Source organism: Tetrao urogallus (assembly GCF_951394365.1).
Source record: "Tetrao urogallus genome assembly, chromosome: 15".
NCBI lineage: Eukaryota > Metazoa > Chordata > Aves > Galliformes > Phasianidae > Tetrao > Tetrao urogallus.
Window position 1 is genome coordinate 13,840,325 of NC_136828.1, and position 24,842 is coordinate 13,865,166.

The following is a 24,842-nucleotide window of genomic DNA, read 5'->3' on the forward strand; positions in this document are numbered from 1 at the left end:
CTGACGTTAATGGGTCATCACAGCATACTTAAATAGTTTCCAAATAACATTTGCATAAGCTGCTGATATGCAAAGAGGACGCTTCGGAAAACAATTATTCATTAAAATCAGTAATATTTTTATGTAATAAATATTTACTCAAAGGAATATTTCCAAGCATGTGCTTTTTCAAGAGATATTTCAGTGGCGCAATTTTCTCATTACAATTTCAGAACTCTAGAAAGCTGACAAGTTAGGAATTTTTTTGTTGCTGTTACTCAAGTTCTGAAGCTTAAATGCCACAACCAGCCTCCTGCACAGGATAAATACAAGACACACTCAGCGTTAGTCCACAGCAGTTTTGCTAAGAAATCTAAGCAATTGCCTTTGGCCAGTGCGAAATCAACTGCAGGATTGAAGCCAAAAGCACAGACTTTGCAGAACTACACCCAGGAACAGAGGCTCAAGCAGCCTCAGCTCCTGCCTGGCCACCTGTGGGAGTCCACCATCACCTAACCCAGGTGAGGGTCAGATGCAGAGACGCAGAACAATCCCAGCTCCCTCCACCCAGTGATCCAACCTGCCCAGACCCCTCTGCAGGGCCTTCCTACCCTCAGGCAGGTCAGTGTTTCCTCCCAGCTTGCTGCCATCTGCAAATAGTACCTCCTATAACACTGCAGCACATTCTCTTCGCTTGCTGAGTTGTTGCTGTCCTTGCTGTCTAGGTGATTCCAGAGAGGCTTACTGCTTGGGCTGCAGTAAAAGGAGTTCAAAGACCGCAGCATGGGCTCATCACCAAGAGCAACCCCTTCTTCACCTCTGCTGGCTATTGAATTCATCTCATTAAAAGTAAGCTTCAAAAAAGTAATCAAATCATTTTAATTCCTATCAGTTCAGAAAGCTCATGTGATAAATAACCACAGCTCGTCTCCTGCTTTGAACTCACCCCCACAGCAGCAGCAAGCACTCTTTAGAGCCTCTAAGAAACAATCCCAAATGCACAGATGTGAGCATTCAAATACAGCAGCACCCAAGTTCAGTGCTATTGATAAATCTAATAAAACAAACTCCTAATTGAAAAAAGTATCTCACTACATTCATCAGGAGCCCTTGTATATATGTAGGCATCAAGCATAGAGATGTATTCACTGAGGTTTCCATTTTGAATGCTATTAAATATTCTGCCCTGATCAGACTAAAAACTGGAACGTTCCTAGAGGACTGCTGCACATAAGCTGAAGTGCAAGAGCAACCTGAACTAATTTGCAAAAATGGGATCTCATTAAACCATTCTAAATTTTGGTTGTTTACAAACAGCTGTACTACTTCCAGCAAACCAGTAACATAACACAATGCTGAACACAGCAGGAGATTGAGAAGCCTCTACTAAGAGAGCAAAACAAAAGCACTTGTATGAGAAGCTCAAGAAGATTTTTTTTTCCTGCATGAATTTGTAAATGTATGATTTATACCAAAGATCAGAATATTTGTAAGTTAAGAGCTGGATTTGTGTGCCAGGATTTAAGTTCTGCAGTCGCACAGTAAAACTACACAGAACTGAACTACATAGAACAATACTGCTGATAACTATGAATGCAACATTACATCAGCATCGCATCGCAACAAAAAGGAAGAACAGAAAATGCTTCTGAGTGCTGTACACACAAAATCCAGGAGAAAAAAGAACACACCACTATGACAACACAAAAACACGAAAACGATTTTCCTTGCCGTTGTTTCCGAACTAACAGCTAATTTCAAGGAGGATACGGGTCAGTAGGACATCCTCAGTAAAAGTACACCTATTACTTCTGATGTTCATTTCAAAAGTAAGCACTGTTAGACCTCCTAGTTTAAAAGGAACAGCAGTCCTGCCATTTTCCACCTGTTAACATTTTCCCTGTTTTCTCTCAAGCATTTCTGGCCATTTGTATCTGTACAGAAACAAGTCAATAGAAGCAATTGCTGCCACATTACGGATTCTTCCCAGATACCTACACCTCAGCACTAAGGATATCCTTAGAATTGCCTCTCCTTGTTTTCTTCCCCCTTTTCTCCACCTCCCTCTACTTCATTCCACAATTCCATTATTCATTTAAGTCTCTATTTTCCTTGCTTTCATAATCTACTGCACTAAAATCTTACAGAAGATCACATAAAAGCACTGAAAATTGTTTGTACTTGAGGACAAGAAGCTAACATGAAAGGTCAAGAATAACAGAACACGATGTTCAGTAGCCCTTTAAGTTATCTACATTTGCTTACAAAGTGAAAGGAACTTTAGAAATATACATTGTGAAATCCTCACAATGCTTGAGAGTGCATTAAATATCATAATAACACTTTTACCCTGCTCTGGTCTATATGAACGATCCTTATCACTTCTTCCCAACACACACTAAGTTCAGTAAATAGCAGCGTAAGCATTAATAAAATATGTGCTAGTGCAAAACGAACACACCAAAGCCCAGGTGATCTCCTACAGCTCCACAACATTCAGGGAAAATAAGAGAGATGCTCTGCCCCTCCCAGGAGCGACGCACTGCTGTCACTGCAAGCACCAGGAAAGGAAAAGCCTTTCCACATCCTCCTCCAGGCACCCGCTCCCTGGAGTTGTCATCTCAGCCTGCTAGGGAGGTACATCCTTTCACTCATTAGCATACATTAATGCAACAGTAACTGGGCACAGTCTGTTTCCAGAGCTGTAAAAAACCTTTCATACATGGGGCTGGGAAACGCAGTGCGATCCTTCACCCTGTGCTCAAACAGCCACAGCACACCGCTTGTATGAGCAAACGCTACCTACCAGAAACACAGACTGCAGACTCGAGCCCAAAATAATTCACTCTAATTACAAGACAACATTATAAACTGGACTATCACAGAAAGGTGATGAACGCAATAAATACCAGAAGTATGCAAAGACTTTACCTGGGAGAGCGAAGTCTCACGAACCCCTCGGCCCAGCATCCCAGCGGTGCTCCAGATAACGCACTGCACACTCACTTTTTTCCTGGAAGGTAAGTTTTGGTTCTGAGCACATAAACGCCTCCACGCGCTCAAAGGAATGTACTTTACAGCTCCCAAAGCCCGATACCCCCTCCCTCACCAGAGTCCAACACGGAGGGCTACGGTCCAAGTCCAGTTTCTGTTGCAGATCCCCTGCCATTTTATTGCTGCAATAAAGCGGCGGGAACGGAGAGAGACATCCAACGTGCCAGTGTGCGGATCGCGGCCCACGTGCACAGTGCCGAGTGTTAAACACCCGACATGACCACATTCGCACGAAGTCCTTCCAGATAGCGCCGCCCGGCTTTCCCCCGCACCGTTCCCACGCGTCCCGCCCCGAGGAGAGCTGAGCGGGGCACGGCCGTGCTGGAACCGCGCGGAGCGGCACGAAGCCGCAGGGCCACGCGGCTCCGACTCGGGACAAAACGTTCCCGCCCTTGGACCCGGCGAGCTCCCACACCTCACAGGCGGGGCCGCAGCCCGGCACAGAGGAAGGCATCCCCGCCCTCACAGCTCAGCCAGCACTGACTGACAAAACTTACAGAGCCTCCCCGTCACGGCCCTAAGGAAGGGTTTACCTATAACGGCACGGCCGCCTCTTTCAGGCCGCGCTTCGGGACCGGAGCGCTTCGAAGCCCCCGACCTCGAGGCCGAGGAGGAGCGGCCAGAGCTCCCGCCGGCGGCGGGCGGTGCCGCAGGTGGAGGTGCTCGCGCTGAGCCCCGCCCCGCCGCGTCACGGAGCTCCGGCCCGCCCCGCAGCGCTGCCCGGCTGGTTCCGCAAGTTTTTGACAGTTTGTGAGCGGCGCAGGGCGAAGTTGGGTCGGTTCCGGCGGTGCGGGTTTGCGGCCGAAGCGCTCCGCGGAGAACGAGGCTGTCCCCGCCGGCACCATGTCGCGGGACCCCGAGGAGGTGAACAAGCTGACGGAGAGCACGTACAAAGTGAGTGCGGCGCGGGCGGGGAGCGCCGCTTCGCCGCGGGACGAGGCGGCTCGCGGGACCGCCGGGCGGCTGCGGGCGGGGGAGGGGGAGCCTCTCCGCAGGGCAGAGCCGGCGGGGACCGAAGGGCAGGATGGGCCGGGAGCGCGGAAAGGGAGTGAGCGTCTCCTTGTCCTCGTTTCATGAGTAATCTCGCCCATCCCAGTGTGCCAGAGCCTGCCCGGCGATCGCTTCCGCGCCGCGAGCTCGGGGCGGTGGCACACGGGGCTGCGGCTGCAGGCTCGGGGCACGGCGGGCAGCGGGACCGCCTGGTTCGGTGCCGCCCCGAGATCTCCAGAAAGCCGCGGCGCCGCAGAGCGGCTTCCTCAGAGGCGGCTGGGGGCTGGAGGTCGCGGTCCTTCGCCTGCGCCGCGCCCCGGGACGGGACGGCGCCCGGTAGGGCCTGAAGGCTGAGCGAAGGTGCCGGCCTGAGCCCCGGGCCGATCCCCGGCTCTGTGCGGACAAACCAGCGCCTGCTGGAGCGGGCAGCCCGCCTCGCGTCGGCAGGATTCTAAACTTTCTACGAATGCCGAGTTAATAGTAGAATGAGAAGTATTCTGTATGTTGGCAGCAGACACTTGGACTTTTCCTCCCCACGAACAGCCCGAGGCACGCGGATTTTAATCGGGCAAAATGCCCTTAGAAACCTGCCCGTCAAAATCCTACTTTTGGTTGCGTGGCAATTGCGGTCCAGGATCCAAAGTCTTTGTTCTGTGCGGTGTGTTGTGCCACGGAAAGCACTTAATTTTGCAAATGTATTTAATCATGCAAATGAACTTAGAGCTGCATTTGCAGCTTCGAGCCCAGAAGACAGCTTTGTGGGGATTCATCTATTTTCCTGTTTACCAGACCTTAGTGGCTTACTATCAAATGTTTTCATATTTCTGAGGGTGTCGTTACGGTTTAAAGGTCTCCAAAAGCATTGACCAGAGTACTTTGCTGTTTTGTTGTCCTCCAACACACTAAAGTCAACTTTACTCTTTTGGGAAGTCCAGTTATACTGGGGCCGTGGTGTATTTTCTATTTCATTTCTCTGGACTCAGGGATCCAATTACTGCAAAATTACTTGAAGGAGAAAAAAAAAAAAGAAAAAAAAAGGAAAAAAAGGATTCCTTGGCTATTAATGTTGTCCTCTAAAATGTGTGAAGGTCTTCTTAAACAATCTGCTGCTTTGTGATATCGGTTACATTCACGGCAAGGCCATAAGCAAACACACATTATATTTTTCTCAGGAAAGCAGGCTGTAAATACAGCTCACAGAAGAGAAGCTGACTCCTCAGGGCTGTGCTGAAGGAGTGCCCTGCTCTGCCTGTTGGCTTCTAGAATGTAGCTAAAATAGTTTTACAGAGGAAAGAAAAATCTCCTGTGTGAGTGCTATAGAACAGCTTTTAAAGGAACGAAGAACTCTAAACGAACATCACCGTTTCCTACTACTCAGTACTTGCTTCCTCACAAGTATTCCCCTTCTTTCTTTGTTTATTTTTATTATTATTATTTTTTAAACTAATTCAAAGGGATACTTAAGCAACCATCAAGAACACAGTAATGTAAAGTTCATATTGAAGTGTGATGGAGTGTCCCCTGTGTGGGTATTTCGAGAGGTCTGGTATGTTGCATCACATAGCCAGTGCTCACAGGCCTGGAAACCCTTCTGCCCTGCCCTCATTACAACATGAAACTTTATCCAGGTAAGGTATGAAGGCTGTTTCAGGCAGAGAATATATCTGGGTCTATTTTAAAATAGTTACTTCTGTACGAAGATTAAAATCTGTAAAATAATTCACGAAGGCAGACAGAACTACCCTGTGTACTCATTGTCTGCTGTGACTACAATTACACCTCACTCAGAGCAAACGAACGCCTCTGTGCCGTGCTTCCTGCCCGCTGAGCATGCTCCGTGTTGTCCCATACAGTGTGTCACTGCTGCTGCACACTGTCCCAGCAGCACAGCACCAACAGCACCAGGCTCGTACCCGTAAAACCAGCGGTGGTATTTGTTTCTCCTACCAGTAAGAGGCCTTGGTCTGACAAAACCGGTTCAGTGTAGCGCATCCGTGTGCCGCAGGACCAAACGTGGGCTTTCAGCTTCTCAAAAAGATCAACCTGAAAAATAGCAGAAAATGAAATTGAGTGCCTGGCTTGGCGTGTTTGCCATTTCTTTTTTCTTACAATGATAATCCACCGGCTTTATTACATACACAGTAACCCGTGTTATACGTAGCTCCAAAATACACCCACAGAAGGCATCGAGTGGCTAAAAGTAACGCCTTTGTATGTTTATCTTAGTCATCCTTTTTGTTGGCAACAACATGGGAAAGTGAATACCTCCACATTTTTTAGCTAACCTGACTGAATAAACAGCATAACCCACAAATATGTGCGCACACCAAAACGAAGGCTGACATTTACTCTTTATGTAATACCCGAAGAATCACTTTAGCGCACGATAGGAATGGCACGTGCCAAATGAAGCCCGAGGGCGCGGGGCAGTGAGTCAGGAGGAGCTGGGCGGGTTGCTGGGCACTGCCCTGCCCCGGGAGCCCCGGCACCGCCGTGCTGCTGGGGCATCGCGGCCTCCGCAGACGCGTCGCTCTGTGACCCGCGGTAGCGGCGCTCCTCGCTGTGTCACCGCACTGCATTTTCCCTGCTGCGTGGTGAGGAAGGCTGGCAGCGGGCGGTGACACGTGCAGAGCAGGGGAAAGGGGGCAGAGGATGGAAGTGCTGAGCTATGGGCCCGTTGTTCTGCCCGTGTGCTCCAAGGGCTGTGCCCAAAGCTGGCGTGTCAGCCCTCTGTGGTGAGCCTTCTGGAATTCTTGGTAATTCAGGTGTTGATAATCTTGCATTTTAAAGACTTATTTCTCTACACGAATGTAAATTTTACCCAGAAGTTTTCATTTCCACCCCAAGTGTGTGACTTGCTTGTTCCGTGGGGCACAGTGCTGTTCTGATTGAGCGGAGCCATGTAGAGCTGACTTGGTAAGCTTGCTTCATCGGGATGTTTCTGATCCACTCAGTTTAAAACCTTGACTTCCCCATTTCTGCATTTAAAAAAGCCTTGCCATTCGACTGCCTTAGGAGAATTGCAGTTCACCCATGGCACGCTGCAGAGAAGGAGCTGCTTTGAATCACTGCAATATAAATCCATATTTGGGGGTAGAGGGGCCCCAGGAGGTTGTGTGTTTGTAAAGCCCAACTCCAGCTTAGCACAAATTATCTATCTTGACCTTACTTGTATTCTCTCCCGGGCAACATATTCATAAACTGGAAATATTTGTATTCAAAGCATACTGATGGGAGAGACATAAAGCTGACTAATAACTAGTCATAAGAATTGGCCTTTTTGAATGAACAGTCATCCTGATTTTCTCTCATTCTGTTAGACCTGTTTTAAAACAATATGAAACTAATGTACAACTGAGGTGGCTTTACATCAGATGTGTTGAGGGCTCAGTCCAGCCCTTTTGAAAGCTTTTTTTTGTGGATTTCAACACCGAAAGCAGGGAATGAGATGTAATAATGTACAAAAGAGAGCACGTTATGATATGCTTTCTATAGGGCTTCCTGAATCTCCTCAAGAAGGTTTGCAGATTTAGTGTAGCAACACAAAATACTTTAAAAAAAAAAAAAAGCCGTCTTTTCTAAGTGAGTGAACAATATGAGCAACACTGTTGGTGTCTATGCAGAGGTTAGCTATGAATAGCTATGTGCTAGTCATACAATTAACATTAGACCGACTTTTCTGCGTTCATGTTGTGATTTTGGATTTCTAGCTGAATACATTGTTACCCACTCTTGCCAAAGTGGCTGCAGGATGTAAGCTTGGAACTCCAGCAGTCTGAGCATTGTTCAGCAGCGCCGTACCTGCTGAGCCATTGTGCTGCAAGGTGTGTCTTCATGTGAAAAGCAAAGCTGCACACTTACAGGAAGGCACTTTTACAATGGCCATCATTTGTTTTGAAGTTTAACGTTGTTTGTATGGCTATCAGAAACTGAGGAAGATACAATACTTATGCACAACTTGTGGAAATATAAAGCTTGCTCCTCTTCAGGCAGCTCCTTTCTGCCAGCTTGGTTAAAAAGCATTGGTTTCTTGTGGCAAAGAGCACACAGCAACTTTCATGTCAGATCATATGATGGCTGAGTGATGTCAGCGATCAGAATACATTCCTCTTCAGCTCTTTTTTCAGACGATTGTGCCAACTCTAATATTGGCTGCATAAGATGTTTCCAGTTGCCCTGTTTAAAAGTGTTCCCCTTCATTTCCATTCATCCTAAATAATAGAAAGCTGTAGGATCTAATCACGTGCCTTCTGTTCTCTTCCAGTTAATTATTCTGTTCACGAGAGCTAGTGTGTCACTAGAATATAGGACACTACATCAACAGTGAGGAGGTCTGGGTTGTGTTACTGCCCGTGCAGCCAGATGATGCCATGTGAACGACTTCCTCAGCTTTTTTTCTTATTTTGTCATGTCTAGTGGGGTTGAGACAGAGGTTTTGTTTCAGTGTCTCTGTGCACCTCGGCAGATAATAAGATTGTGAAGTTAGCTGACAATTAGGGCAATATTGAAGTTACTGGTTCTGTTGGGCAGAAATCCTTTGTTCCTCTGACTCTGCTTGTTAGAAGTTTTCGGGTCTGGCTGTGCTGTACGACCAGCAATACTGCCCTGGGGTTCAGCCCCCGTCATTTTTGTGACGTTTTCCTTAGACTGTAAACAAGGCCGTAAAACAGTCAGACATCATTTGAAAATTAACATAAAAATTGATTTCTGAATAGCTTTTTTAACTGTGTAACTTCTGAAGTTCAACAAAATATTACAACCGTTTGAACTGATCATAGAATCATAGAATGGCCCGGGTTGAAAAGCTCTGATGTAAAATATCTTGGCATTACCAATCTGCTGAACAGGGAGTTGCCAGGCTCCCTGTTCTGAAAAAGTGCTCTGGACATTGCAGCCTGGAATGGCACTGCTTTGAAGACAGCAGCACTCAGCTGTGTAAAGAGTGAGCTCTGGAAGCAAGGTCAGGTTTTGTTTGCTCTCAGAATCCAGCCTCTAGTAAGGACAAAACAATTGTCCTTCCCTGTATTCTTCTCTGTAATGCTGAGGAGAAGAAAAAAATCAACTAAAAATTATTTCATTAGACTGTTTCCAGTGGGGAGAGGGGAGAAAAGGTTTATGTCTGTCAAACACAAACCCTTAGGAGGAAAGAGCTGAGCCCTGTGCAGTGCTGGGAGGGCCAGCTAAGCATGCCCCATGTTAAACCAAGCAATTACCAGAGAAATTTCCATTGCAAAACTTTTCACTGATTCTGAGGCATTCGTGTCTAGAAACTGGTCAGATACTTCTGCTAACAACAAGCCACTGTGGCAGCACAGGGACTGAAAAACTTCCAGAGACCGCCTGGTCTAGTGGAGAAAAGGTCCTTGAGCTGTGTGCTTCCAGCCACCGAAGGCACGGAGCCACACGGCGTTTCTTCATCGTTCCCAGCAGTTCCACACACAGAGCAGCTGCGACTGCGGAGCTGTGAGCTCTGCTGAGCCGTGCCGTGTTTCCGCAGTGCCGCCAATCTCTGCGCTATGACTGCCTGCCGTGTCTCAATGCAGCTACTGAAAATAGATCTGCAGGGCTGGGCTGCAGGGCGGGGAGCTGCTGAGGGCATTCTTGCTGGGTTTTTTTCCACTTCCTCCTAAATGAGAACTAATGAGGCATGTGCAGTCACTGCTTGAAGTCTGAGTTAGAAGATTTCAAGAACACTTGAATCTTAACCCCGGAATTATTAGGAGACTAATTCAAAAAATCAGTATGTGAAGGCCAGTAATCAGGACATTGCTATTAAAATAATGGGGTTGGTGGCAGCAAGGCTTCTGACTTCTTGCTGTGGGGGTGGGGCGAGGAAGGGCGGATCTGTCTTGCAGGAATATGATTTTCAATACCAGGTGGAGATTTGACGTGGCACTGGGATTCCTACCTGCCGTGTGTATGCACATTTTCCATGTACGCCCTTCTCCTCCCCCGGATCCTCGGAACACAGGGCTCTCTATCCTAAAACAGTTCCATGATTTGTCCATTCTATTCTCGTGATTCATCCGCTCCATATGCCAGCAGACATCTTCCTTAGCACGCTGCTGGGAAGGAAAAGCAGAAAGGTGGTAAGAGGAAGAAACACCCCATAGAACAGAAGCACCCAGGGTTGGACCAGATGATCTCCAGAGGTCCATTCTGGCACAGCAGCGCATTTCCAGTAGCCCAGCCATCCAGCAGCTGGGATGGGAGAAGTGCTCCCAGATGCTGGAGCTTGAAAGTTGTCAGAATGGCCGTTGGCACTGTTGGCCCAACCTGAAACACACATTCCCAAACCATTTCTGGATGTGGTTTGTGAGTTAACACAGACCGAGGGCCTGGGGACAACAGAGAAGTTTGCTTGCAGTGATTGTGTTTGGATAGGTGTGAATTCAGTGGCTTATACAAGAAAGCAATTCCCGTTGCTTTAAATTTGTACAAACAAAAGCAATGGAGCTAATTACTGGCACTGCATGTCCACTGCTGATATCATATATATTATCAGCACCTAGCAGCTTTATAACCATTCACAGAATGACAACATATGTTGACAGAACAGCTCTCTAGCTGGGGGAAGCAACACTGTGGGCATTAAATCAATACTGAAGCCCTTCCTTAGGGGATGTTGTCCCTCAGTGCCATCAGCCTGAGGTGTGTCAATCTGTAACGTCATCCAGACCCAGCAGTATTACACATGCAGGTGCCAATGAAATACGTAATGTGATTAGGAAGTAAATACTGAAAGCATTATTTCACATAAAGTTCACACCCGGAAAAAATCAGACAAAACCTTTTTTCATTCTAAAAGCATTCAGTACATGTAATTTTCATTGTTTCTTTTGCATTTTCCCCTTTCTGGACATTTCTGATGTGTTTTACTCAACCTGTCAAAACATTACTGGTGGAATCTGAAGCTCGCTCTTTGCTTTCTAACACAGACAGGAGTTCATCACGTATGGCCCTACAATCAAAACAGTGACGTTCAGTCTGAATGACCTCTCCGAAAATAAAACACGTGTGAAGGCATTCCTGTGCTTTCTGGGTCCACACATGCAGTAAATAGAAATAATTACGTTCTGTTAGTTGAGGAACAGACAGCGGCTTGATACTATTTCACTGGTTGTGTGTCTTATATTTCTTGTAAACAAAATGTTTGTTTTGAATTCCTCAAACTTGAAAGTCCTGCTGTGCAAATGGTGCCAGAGGGACAGGAGCTGTGCCATTACAAAGTGTCATAAGAGCAGCCAGAATGACAGGACGCCTTCTTGAAGGATCTCATGATCTTACAAAACCCCAGAGTGATTCCATGGCTGCAGTTCTGTTAGGAAAGGTCTGGGAAAAGAAGGTCTAGAATCTTCAGAACCATTTTAAACAGGGCCACATTTTCACTGCATCTCTCCAAGAACTATGGCTCTCCTAATAAAAAGCAGCAGTTCCAAACCGGAGCAGAGAGAACTGCTTCCTTTAAATCCCACCTGTAACTTGGAGGACTTTGCAGTTTGTTTTGATGTGTTTAAAAAAACAAAAACAAAAACAAAAACAAAAAAAAAAAATCTTCTTAGCCTTCTCTAATCAGGTATCTGGTTATTTTTTTTCTCCCCCTTTTCCCCACATTTATTTATATGGGAGGAAGGAGCTGCAGTGCTCAAATCTTGCACCGTTATCAGAAAATTCTTGTTATTCTCTGACTTCAGAAAACAATTAGTGGAGAACCCTTTTCTTCCATGGTTCTTTTTCCATCGCCTCTCATACAAGGAAGATCTATGCAAACTTTCCTTTCATACTCAGCATCCTTCTATGTTATAAACAACTGGATTCCTCTTGAGCCCCACTTAAGCCCAATTCTTCTAGAATTCGTTGACCATGAATGCTCCATTTCCATCCACCATGAACTCATTTCTCCCTCCAAGTCTTCTACTTGTCAGCCACCCACAGACCTTTCAGACACATGCTGTGCATAACCAAGTGGCACTGAGACAAATGCTTTCCTCCACTGCTGACTTCCTTGGCTGTAACATGAACTTTCTGTTTCCTAGAATGTAATGGAACAATTCAATCCAGGACTGCGGAATTTAATAAATCTCGGGAAGAATTATGAGAAAGCTGTTAATGGTAAGTCTTCAGAATGTTCATTTCAGTAACAGCACTTAATTTTCATTTGATTAATTCTCATACTGGTTATGAGGTTTGTGTGTAAGCTTAAATTCCACACTGAACTTCATGCATTTATTAAAAAAAGGCACAAACGTGTTTTTTTTTTTTTTATTTGGGAGGGGAAATTGGATTTTGGCTGAATTCAAGTGGTGTTCTGCAAAAGCTGCATCTCAAAGGCTTTCCACTGAGCTACTGCAAAAAACAAAAACAAAACAAAACCAACAAACACACCAATAACCCTGAACATAAAGTAACCATAAAGTAACCTGTACTAAAATTGTAATAGATCTAAAAAAGAATTCACATCCTTACCTCTGTTCCTCCTCCACTGCACACATTGCACTGCCCAAGTAAATAAGCTCATGAACAGAGGAATTTGAGCAGGCACGAGTTCCAGGAACAGATTAATTTTTCCTTCTGACCCAGCTCCATCTGAAGCTATCTTCCTACTGGAGTCAAAAATCAGAATCCATCCATTTGGATCTAAGGGCATTCATTATACACTTTCATTATTGACTTCTGAGAAGCTGTTTAGATAAAAAAAATGCTTTCCAAGCCTGGGCCCTAGATTCCCAAAGCTTGCACTGTAGGACCTGTTGGAGCTTGCTCTTCCTCACTTCCACAGACCTGTTGAGCTGCTTGATACCATATTAAAGCACTGTGAAATCTCCCCATTTTGCCTCCTTAAAGCCTGTGACGTGTCTTTCCCCTACGTGTAAGGCAGTACTCTGAGAAATGTGATACTACAGAAGTCATGCATAGCCAAACAGACATTGAAATTTCTCTTCATGCAAATTTTAGACCAGACTTGAGGAAAAGATAAAAACCAAAGCCTGCTGGAGATGAAAATAAGGGAATGTTGATTTGTTTGCAGTAAAACCTAAGCTCATTCATTAGCAAATAAGTTTACCCATTATAAGCAGTACCAGAAATAGCAAGTTTTCATGTTGGGCTGAAAGTTACACCTGTTCTCGAGAGCAGCTACTTTTCATTCTTTTCCATTGATAAGTTATATTGCCTTTTTTTCCTTCCCTTTTTTAATTGGAATCAATTTATCATCAGTAATTCATGGTACAGCAGTGTACTGCAGTCCTGGAGAGAGGCTGATAGGTTTTACGGTCTACCTCTTTGAGCCTAGTTGAGAAAGCATATCTAGTATCAATGCTTCATTTTATGTAAGCGATTCCAACAACTGCTGAGGAAGAGCTCTTGGGGCTCTCATACATGTTAGTATGAATCACATTTTCTTCCTTTCTTAGCACCTATGCTAGGAGATGAGATTGACTCGGGGCTATCTTGAGAAAACATTAGATAGGTGGAGTTGGAATGACATAAGCTCTTCGTGAATGCACGGAGCCCTATCAGCAGCAGCAGCACAGCTCTGTTCAGAAAGTTTGGACGTGGCATCCCTGAGAGAAGTTACTTTCATCCAATGTAACGGGGCTTCAGGAAAAACCATTTCATTTGGAAGAGTTGGTGGCTTCTCAGCAAACATGCTGCTGGGTAACCAAAAAGGCCACCTCTGCTAGTAAAAAGGTATCTAAAATACTTACATTGGCAATGCCATCCCTCCCCAGAAAAGGCTATTCTAAAGTCAACAGCCAGCATCTGCTTAGCTTGCACTCTGGGTAAAAAATTAACTACTATCCCCCCAAAATTTAAAGATATACTTCAATTAGTATTCTTCACTGCTATTTCCAGTAAAGCCTTGGCAGTTTTTTCCTCATAACATCTTACATTTGTAGAATGCAGATAATTTTTAGATACCATGGCCACACAAGGCAGGCACTGCATGGTGCAGGGGAACCTGTTTCTCACTGCTGTCCTCACTGGAGTTAGGGTCATGTTTTGTTCACTCTGGCAAAGCAAGCTTTGTTTAAAGCAAGTTTAAGTTGGCTATAACTAAGAAATGATTAACTGCAAATAATTGAATCCTCAGCGATATGTAATAAACACCTATTTTTTTTTCCTGTAAAGCTAGAATTGAATGATAAACAACAAAATTGTGGGATGGGGGGGAAATTGTCCTGGAGAGGGGAAAAAAAAGTGAGAGTCCAAGTGTGAATTCAGGTGTGTCCACCTGAATGGGAAAGCTGGAACTAAGTAACAGGCTGCAGCTTCACTGAAGTGCTTTGGAGCCCTGTCTTGCTGACACCTGTTTTCACAACTTAGCAGATAGCACAGGGACTTGAGTAAGTTTTCCCAACAGTAGGATTTCCTTTTTGGCATACTATGTGTCCCAGATTCTAATATTTCATAACGCCATAAATTAATGAAAGAAGAAAATATTTCAGTGTTTGTGTTTTGTTTTTTTTCTCCCTTTAAGCTATGGTAGTGGCTGGAAGATCATACTACGACAGCCTTGCAAAAATTGGGGATATATCAGCAGATTCGCCTGTTTCCAAAGAGTTAGGTAAGTGGTTTTTTAGTTTTTGTTTTTTTTTGGTTTTTTTTTTTTTTTTTAAACTACATCAAAATATAAACTTTGTTTTGTTTTCCTGGTGACTTTTCATAAAAATGATGTAAAGTAGAGAGGTACTGGGAAAAGAGCATTGTACATAGCCAGGTGGGATTACACTGCTTTAAAACACGTTATTTCTCAGGCCACTCACACCAGATCAATCAAGAACATCACTAGAAGTTCTCAGATACTAGATATTAATATTCTAGTTCAGTTTTTGAATGAGGAAATGGAGAGTCAAAGATGGATTAATTTTACATGAACACTGTAATGCTGTAACACAATGGGAAGCACAGCAATGACAGCAGGGCAGCAAGATCCTAGGCTGCAGCAAGTGAAGGTTTGCTTAAATGCAACAGCTGTGGGCACAGGCATAAAGAAAGAAGCTGCTTACCTTCAGAAGGCCTCAGGTATGCAGGAATTTCCAGTCCCTCACCTCCACTGCCAGCCCTTAAATGAGGGCGGGGAAGGGATGGATCCTGATTCCACCCTTCCATCACTCAGTGCATTGCATTGCATGCACCTGAGCTCCCTGGGCTGCCCTGCCTTCCCACCAGGTGCTCCATCACTGCTTCAGGCCACGACTCAGCATTTCCGCTATAAACAAGAATGTACTAAAAGTTCCATACTTTCCTGAGAATATATTCTGAATTTCTGAAAAATTTAGCACTTTGTTTTGTACTCCTTTAGCTAGCATTGAAATGATATTGTTCAGTCTACAAAAGTAAAACTGTCACCAAAGTATGAGTAATATTTCTGACAAAAATATAAGTACAAACTGAACTACAAGGAGGAAACGTTGCTTAAAGGCTTCATTTGCTTTTTGACAAAAATAACTGGATAAATTGTCCTTTTATTATGAGCAATCTGCACTTTCAGTTAAGGGTAATGTAGGACATTTTCAATGGTGTGACACTGGCTGCTTCCATTACTCTTAACTTTAAAGGATTGTTTTGAGTAATTTTCTTCTCAGTGTTTCTGCAGGTGATGTGAGGGATAGCCTCTCTTTGAGAGGTGACCGCAGCTCTCTGTGCCTGCGTACATTTTTACCATTTGTTCTGAAACCACTTCTGGGAGACTGTTAACATTCTGTGTTCAGCGTTGTTTGCTGTTCTGCCGCTCCCAGTGCAAAAGCAAACAGCCTCATGTAGCTTTCTGTGTTTGCTTTGCAAGCTGTTTACAGGAAACAGAGTTGCTGATTTCAAGCGGTAGAACAAAATCAAGAGCAAGTTAAAAGTATTAACCAGTCAACCTAATAAAAACATCAGGAAAAGCATAATTACAATTTCTGTCAGTTGGTAAAATCCATGCAAGTAATCTGTCTGTTGAGATCTGTTTGACTGTGAGATACTGTCTGCGTGTTTGAAAGCATCAGTGAGCAGAGATTAAATCTGTATCTTTCGTACTATGGGGCGACGCAAAATTGTGCTTGAAAATTCATGTTGGGGGGTTTAATTATGTTCTCCATACAGCTATAATTCTTCCTAAGTATTTTGTGTTGAGAAAGTCATGCCTTCTCCAGGATCAGGCCTCTAAGACTGCATTTTCATCACCTATTTAAACTGTTACTGCGAGAAAAATCCAGACAGCAAGTCTAGATTTCTTCCTGCAGGCTCTCTGATAGAATACTTCATGTTGAGATAAAGGTGGGATAATGTGGGAGGCATCAGTGAGAGATCATTTACATTTTCTTAAGTGGAATGCTTTCATACTTGAGTACAAGCTGAGGTACCACTGTCTGGATTTCCAGTACCGAGGGCTTTGGACAGCCAGCAAATTTAAGTGTTTTAATTTGTGTAATAAAAATTGAAACATCCAAAGTACAGAAACTAACACCTGAAGCTAATCTGTGTGAAAGCAAACAAACAAAAAGCCCCACGACTTACCTGTTTTGACCACAATTGGGATGCCTGGCTTGGGGATGGGAAGGCAAGGCTTTACAGTCATCAGAAATCCACAGTGCTGTTTTCTTACCTGTCACCTACAGCAGAAATGTGTCGCAAATAATTTGCTGATCTGCTTTTTCTTCGGTTTTTAATATGGATGCTTCCTCCATTGACCCTGTGTTCCACCCATCAGCCAGCAGCTACTCTTCAGCTGTAAAAGGAGCTATTAGAAGACTTGTCCCTTTTCCCCTTTCCCTGATAGCTAGCATAGCAACCTGTGTTTTTTGCAGATACACTTCTTATTAAAATCAGTCTTCAGAAGACTGAACAAGGCAATAAGGCAAGAATCAGTGTTTCAGCTCTTTCCTGTAGCAATGTCACCTTTAGTGGTGTCAGATGAAAAATAATGTATTATTCTAAATTGAGTTGTGTTGCATTAAAGTTCTTACACTTACTTATGAAAGCCTATGTGCCTAAGATGGCTAAAATACAGTAATCTTTGTAATTTATGAATAGTGCTTACTGGAAGGTCATTTCCAGACATTCTAAAGTTCAAACCCAAACCTGCTGGGTGACCTACAGTAGGCTTACTGCCAGCGCTACGTAAAGATGCGTATCGAAACCACCACCAGTCCTTCCTTCTCATAAGGAAACACAGAACATGGTCTCCCTGTTAGCAGCAGTAAGAACAAGTGCTTTCTTCCGTAGAATGAGATTGGTGCAGAAGAAGGAGGCAAGAAGGAAATGGAAATCTGGATATTCCAGATATTCAAAACTTCTGTGCCGTGTCTGAGTATTTCACACGCGGTGGAAAGCTCCCTGGAACACTGTAATACAGAATAACTTCATAAGAGAAAGTAGAAGAATATATTGCATTCACAGCACAGTTATTGTAAATAAAAGATAACTTGCTCTAAATCCACTTTTTTTTCTAATTTTGAAATTCCCCAACTTTCTTGTAGCTTGTAGTCCTTCAGATTTAGCAACAAGAATTTAGGAACGTGACCTGAATGTACAGTTTGTCATTCTGCAATGTGGAATTTCCATATCTTTCTTTCCTAGACACCTATTTTAAATTACACCAGGAAGAAAAGTTAGGAAAAACGAAGCTGTACGCTTAAAAATGCAGTTTTATACATTCAAATTGCAGCACATCACAACAGCACAATGGAACTCCTCGTTTCAGTAACACATTAAAGGTAGATTCACATAAATACTTCAGTGCTGTATCAGTGCCAAAAGGACTAACTTCCCTCCTGCATCCCTGACCTTTTTTGTCTCACCTAAAACACGGGTTTGTGAGGTTTTGTCTAACAGAACATCACTACTATTAACTGTAACAAATCTATCTTTACAGCCTTCACTAGCTGAAGGAATCAGGAAGTCTTCCTGCACATTCATTGAATTCTTCTCATGTTTTCCCAGCTGTCCCCTTGTAGCTACAACAACTGGCAGGTGCTAAGCTCCTTCATAATACTCCGAGTGTAAAGTCCCGATTTGTTTATTGTGTGGCAACTGTACTGATAGCAATCACAATGTCACAGTTACACTGTGGGTCTGTGCATAGAGCTTATTGCACAAGAACTAAGTGTGACACTGCTTCTACAACAAAGCCAAATATGGAAGAAATAAATGTGTTGCACGGCATTGATCTGTGCAGCTGAATTGCAGACATCTGTGTTAAAAGGAACATCAGGGAGAGGAACGTCTTTTCTACTCCATCAGAACTGTTAGTTAAAAACTGCTCTGTGTCACAGGCTTATTATTTTCAGTCTCACTCACTTCAGACTTAACATAAAGATATGCAAAAGCTCATCTGCACTTTGAAGCTGTAGAATGGGGATTTTTTTTCTTTTTTTTTTTTTCTTTTTTTTATTTTCAGGAGAAATTTTCTAGTTAAAAACCCCTGCAGGTGATTATTGAAACAAGCATTGGACAAAACGTTTCTCCTGCCTGGTGCTTGCCACGAGTCAGGGAGGGCTGAGGGCTGGGAGGGAACTTGTGATGGTGCTACCAGTAAATGGAAGGCCTGCTTGGCAGGGGAAGAGCCCAGAACTCGATATCCTGCTGGTGAACAAAGGGTGTGACTGTCCTTCAGGTCCAAAAGAACACGTCCACATAACGCGAGTTTGCTCATAGGAAAAGTGCTGTGACTTCAAAGGTCTCCAAAACCTCATCATGCTGTAAAATATCCACTGTGAAGAGATGTAGGAATGCACTCAGCAATACAGTAATTACACATAATAATGCTACAGTGTGGAGAGGTGGGGAGGGGTTGTCTGTGTGCATTTCCTTCTCTTGAGGCTCCTTAGGCTTCTCATAGAGATGACTGCAGTCACTGGGATAACGCATCCTGGTGTGAGCATCGCTGTCGACAGGGATTTGCTACTGAGTGGTGAATGTGCCCAGAGCTCATCCCACAGTCAGCATTTCCTGTCCAGCTGCATGGACTGAAATCTAACAATCTTTTGATAACTGTTTTCTGGTTCTGCAAAGCAAAATAACAATAACTTGATAATGACAATCTATTATTAATGTAATTAAGTGAAATTAAATCTGTAGAGAGCACAGTTTGATTTCACTTATTTATTTTTAAATGATAACCATTTTACATTTGAAGCTAAAATAAACCCAGTGGACTTTTCTACTGTTTCTCCTTTCTAGCTGTAGAGATTTTCTATACAAGAAACAGTGAGCTTTAAGTGCCCATACAAAATTGTTTGGAATGCAATGAGAACATTTTTATTTTGTTAAAAGAAAATACATCCTTAGTGAAAAAAATGCTAAGCTGACCATAAGGTTACACCATCTTTCAAAAGCAGTGTCTTGCTAGTGTTTGGCACTCAGAACTTTTTCCTTCCTTATTAATAAGCAAAATGGACATCTGAGCCTGTACTTCTCTGAAGCTGGGAACAGCTATCCCTTCTACTTCTGTGACATGGCACTTAAGTGTTGCTCTCACTATTGACAAAGACAAGCAGGAGAACAGGAAATGTAATAGTTTAGGATAAATGAAGCTAGTTGTACTTAAAATAAAAATTAAAAAGTGGGTGAAAACTCATGGGCAGTGGAGAGAAAAGAGTTGTTGGCTTATTTAAGCAGATAAATTGACCCTTTCAGCTGGAATCCTGTTTCACTTGCCTTCGAAAGATGACACCTAGCACCCTGTCCTTCACTGGCTGCTTTAATCTAAAGAAAGATCTGTCATCTTGTCCCACCTTACTGCATCACTGCCATCTCCTGGATAGCATAAATGTTCTACTTTCAGAAGAGACTGTTGGACAGAAAGCAAGTGAAGTGTGCCAGCAGCTACAGAACCTTTTTAGCACCTCGTCTTGTGGAAACTTCTGGGAAACCAGCTTAGAGGTTGCAGCTGAAGCAGTTAGTAGGTCAGGCCAGCTTTTCCTATGGAGCATTAATGAAGTACAGTTATAATGTATTTATAATAAAATGGGATTGAAAAAAGGGACTGAATTCTTATATAACAAAAAGTGATTGAAAATGAAATACAAGGTGCTTTTCACTTCTTCAGGAGTGAGGTTCTGTATTTCCTAATTTTGTGATAACTTTGTTTCAGTGCTACACAGACCTCCAATCTGCCATAAGTAAGGTAGGAGGAGAGCAGCCAGCCTTTCTACATTGCTAGGGATGGAAACAGTAGCTGAGTTAGTGGAAACTTCTGCTATTCATAGTTCTACTTTCCAAGGTCATTTATAAGGTTAAATCAAGCTCAATGTTCACATTGAGAAGATTTTCCTCTAGAATTGGTACTGTGCCTTTTGATGTTCAGTATTCTGCATATAAACTTTTGATGAGTCTGCTGGAGGAAAGAAGGAAAATCAAACCTTCAATGTTTCATTCTTAAGCGTGAGCTTCTCTGTAGTTCGTACGTTGCCCCACTGTCTGTCGCAGAGCCATTGGAAGCTCACTGATAGATCAGCTGTTCAGGTTCTCGCTGTGCCTCGTGCTGCATGACCTCCTGCAGCCTGAGACGGGCGCACGTGTCTGTACTGCTGCCCTCAATGCCCACCTGTGTGCGATGGCTCTGGCTTTTCATACAGCACATCCAAACAGTGCGTGTCACTGCAACCCCCTGAAAGACAAATCAGATATTCAGAATGAAGTGGGTGTGCACTTTCTTGATACCATCACGCTCTGCTTCAAGGGCCTAAGAAAATAGAGGGAAATGTGACAAAGGGCGTGCTGGCTGTCCTGAAACAGTTACATATCACATGAGCTTCACACACAGCAGACATCTTTCATGTTGCAACAGAAACCCTGGAAAAGATGCCCTGAGTTTCACCTGTGTGTGCATGCAACGTTCACTTGATTGTGACTAGTGTTTGTTCAGAAAATAGTAATTAATTCCACAGTGGGGGAACTTGCATTCCGTGCACAGTAGGTGTGTGTTCCCTGGCAGCTCTCCTAACTTACCCAAACACAATGCCATCACTGCTGCTGAGGCTGGGCAGGCATGCAGCCATTCAGCTGATGCTAAGCAATCAGTTTTTCTTCACCATCTCCTCCCCCAGGTACATCTGTTGGGAAAAAAAAAAAGGAAGAAAAAAGACCTGCAAGCCTGTGTAGAGGGAAACCTAATCTTATTTGTCTTCTTCAGTAAGACAAACATATGGAAAATGGAAAGCAGATGACAATGTTGCAAAGAAAATCACATCGTGCATGTAACTAGCTTGTAAATCCCCTAACTGAAATTCTAGCTTTATTTTGTCTATACAGTAAGCTCCTACTAATTCATGATTTTTGAGAAAAGGATCAGTTGGAGATGTCATTTACATCCTAAGGAGGAAAAAACCAGTTTCTCTTGGAATTCCACAGAAAAGCCTTTAACCAAAACGTTTCACTTTGGGTACATGTTTGACACTGCTGATGGCAGCAGTTGCAGATGGCTGTGATTAACAAGGGCAGCGACTCCCTGCTGGAGTTGTATTCCATGGAGCACTCAGCACAGTGCCTCACCTCTTCACCCTTGTTTAGTACTGGAAACACATCAGGAGCCTCGTTTTGCAGCTGGATGACCCGTGCTTGTTGCAGTCCTGCTCACACACAGGTGGCTCTGCTGCACCATGGCCCCGAACTGATCGGCCTAAGAGCAGCAGGGCCTCCAGCGTGCGAGTTCAGGCTTGTGCTTGTGTGCTCACTTATTTCCTTGCACCTGCCTGGAAAAGCCCACAAGCTGCCTGTTCAACACCACTGCAGCTCCAGTAGCAGAAACTGTTGTAATTAAGGCTTCCAGGGCCCCACGGAAGATCTGTCAGTGACGTGCACACCTTAATGTAGTCTGCTTCATACGTTTGGGTTAAAAAACAGCCTCTGTCAGTCCTTACAGATATTATGAATGGAGTAACAGGTGGAAGAACAAGTTTGCCATTTTTCATGCATTATTTATGTGGCATACACTCTTCCTTTCCTTTTTTAATTAACATTAAAATTTAGTTACCATACTTACCAATCATCTGAAACTACATAAATATTTCATGCTAATCGTCATCTGTTCAATGATACAGTAGGTTTAAAACAATTTAATCTCTGATTTTTTTTTCTTTGAGAGAATAAGATGATGAGAACAGGCTGGGAGAGAAAAGGGAAGGAGACCAGCAGGCTGGAAATTGCTAAAATGGAAAGTCACACCTCTCTTTAAAATAAGCTTTTCTTGTTCTGTTTAAATTGTAAAATAGGAGCATCACACCACAAACAAACTTAGAGGAACTGGAAATTCTCATAGTCTTGATAATTGCTCATGTATTCACTCGTGATGCTGTTTGCCTTTGGCACAGAAGGAATGGGCTGTCAGTGTTAATGCTCATATTTGTACGTATTTGTTTGTCTGTGCTACATATGGACATACAAAGATGGATGTAGTGCAATATAGCAAACACTTCAGGAAGCACAGAACCTGGTGTACAGCACTGACTATCAAAGTAAAATGGTAAAAGGTACCTCCAGCAGAAGAAAGTATACCACAGCTAGAACACAGCCTGAGCACAACAGCTCTGGTCTCTTGCTAAAGAACTTTGGCCATGATGTAGCTGGAAAGAAATTATTCAACGGAATAAACACAGAGGCTGTAGGTCCTTTTTTTTTTTTTTTTCCTGCTTGATTTTAACATTGAGCAATTGAAATTTTTACTTTGGTCAAACGTACATGAAAAGCATGTGCATGGCTGGAATGTGTTCCAGAGAGGAGCCACACAGCAGCACAGGCAGTGGAGTCTAATGAGGAGGAGAAAGTAGAGCAGTATGAGCTCACTGCCACCTAACACCATTGGAGCTCAACTCTTAAAATTAGCAGCAGTGCCTTGTATAATCCTGTTTACTGCTTATTGGTTTTGTCTGGTCATGAAACCATGATGTTTAGGCATCTTCTGGGCTCTGAGGAACGTTGGAAGGTTTTTTCTTTTCCCTGTACCAATCAGACTTTAACATATCTAAAAACATTTTAAGTAATTGGAAGTAGTGTAACGTCCAGGGGGGGAAAAACAGCATATGAAACATAGCTATGGAGAAAGTGGGTCTTCTCAACAGTGAGCATTACCCTGGTTTGGGATTGTTCCCTAAGTGCTGTGGGTTGTGCAACCTTAGAAGAAAAACAGTGCTTTGAAAGCAACTTCATATCAAATGCTGGAATAGTTGAAGAGGTGCTAAAAGCATGGCACTGTGTGTTCCGAGGGAAGAGGACTCAAAATGGCTCTGATCCCATGAAAACTACACCATATCTTTAACTGCATAACAGTGTGAGGTGCACTGACTGACTTCATGGCAGCTCCTATATAAGGAAAGGAGGTAAATCTGCAAAGTGAGGCATGAGCTTTGAATTTTACATGTCTAAATAATAGCAGAATGTTCCATTCCATTCTTCCTGATTCATGAACAGTATTATTTGGATTTCACTGTGTGCTACATGAATGCACAATATTTGGATAAAGCAGGCTTTGTTCATGTTAATCTATGTCTAATTTGTTTCAAGTGAATTAGTTTACTTACAATGCAGAAATATCTACTGCTCACAACTTTAGTGAGAACTTGGTAGATTTTGAAATGCAAATTGATCTGAGAGTCCCATTTAGAAATTGAAAATCTTCTTGCTTCTTTGTTTTATATATGGTAGCACAGAATTCTGCTCAGCAAAACATACCTATCCATTCAGAAGTGCTTCTTCTGGGTAGTGGGGGCCTACCATGTATAGCAGACTTCAAACACTCTATTATCCTCTGAACTCTTCCTCTTGCTCTACTGTAGGTTTGACTCCTCTTTTTCTTTTTTATTCTTCCTTCACCCTCTGCAGTCACCTTCATAACAAGCACTGACAGGTCGTGTGTCAGTGCCACTTTATAAAGCTCAGCACAGACAGATTTACTCCTTGCTGCTCGCTTCACGTTCGCTCATGCAGTAAGGAAAGGCAGGCTTCACCTAGGCCTGTTGATCTATGTGCACACGAGCATTAACTCCACAGGTTGTCTCCCCCAAGTATTCCGGGCAAATTGCATTAGAAGCAGAGCAGTCAGTGGTTTGGAAACAACACACTGTTTTGCCTTTTCTTATTTTTTCATTTATATTAATTTCCATTAAGACTTTATGCCTTCTTTCAAGTATCTGCTGCACAATTCAATCCTGCAATAAATCTTTCCTACGAGGGAATGGTAAATTGAACGTACTTGAAGCTTAACAGATGTTTAGGTCAGTTATACTTGTGTTGCACTGTATTCTTCTGAGACTTCCCATTTCACCTCCTTTCAGGGCTAATGGCTTCCAATGACTCTGCTTCCAGCTTTTCTTAATCATCGCTGCCTTTATTCCGGGCAAAGGGCAACTGGGAAGAAAGAGCATCCTGACAGAAGTGGGAGCTCGTGATATGCCTGACCTGTCCTGTCTCCATGCTTAGCTGTGACTCAGCCTCTTGCTCTTGTTTAATACAAATAATTACATGGCTTCATCTTGAAGACGTGAGGTTACTAGACCTGCCCTGAATGCAAAATAGGACAGGAGATAAAGGAGTGATTCTAATGGAGCGCTTTGTTCCCAGGCATCTAACAAAGTCTTTCTAGTGAGACTTGACGTTTTTCCAGTGGCCTCCTCTAAAGATAAACAAAATCCTAACTATATTTCAAGTAGGTGATGAAACCAGTAATTTTATCAATTAATATTTTAAAAGTTGAAGTGATTTTCTTGGTAACTGCTAATATTTGCTTCTCTGACAAAACTGGACCAAGTTCCATTTTTGTTTCTATTTTGAACTAACTCTTCCTACCTTCTGTTCTGAAAAACAGACAGCATTCAGCATAAGCTAGAAAGACAAACAAT

The 24,842-nt window shown here is 43.4% G+C and overlaps 1 protein-coding gene across 1 annotated transcript in view; it reads left to right on the forward strand.

Moving 5' to 3' along the window:
- Nucleotides 1-3,876: 3,876 nt before the first annotated feature.
- BAIAP2L1 (BAR/IMD domain containing adaptor protein 2 like 1) overlaps nucleotides 3,877-24,842 on the forward strand; it is a gene marked incomplete at both ends in the record, with an annotated part of 33,085 nt that continues 12,119 nt past the window's right edge. The window contains 3 exons of the mRNA XM_079542888.1: nucleotides 3,877-3,927; nucleotides 12,060-12,135; nucleotides 14,504-14,590. Of these exons, the coding sequence (XP_079399014.1) occupies nucleotides 3,877-3,927; nucleotides 12,060-12,135; nucleotides 14,504-14,590 (214 nt within the window). The remainder of the gene's footprint in view (nucleotides 3,928-12,059; nucleotides 12,136-14,503; nucleotides 14,591-24,842) is intronic.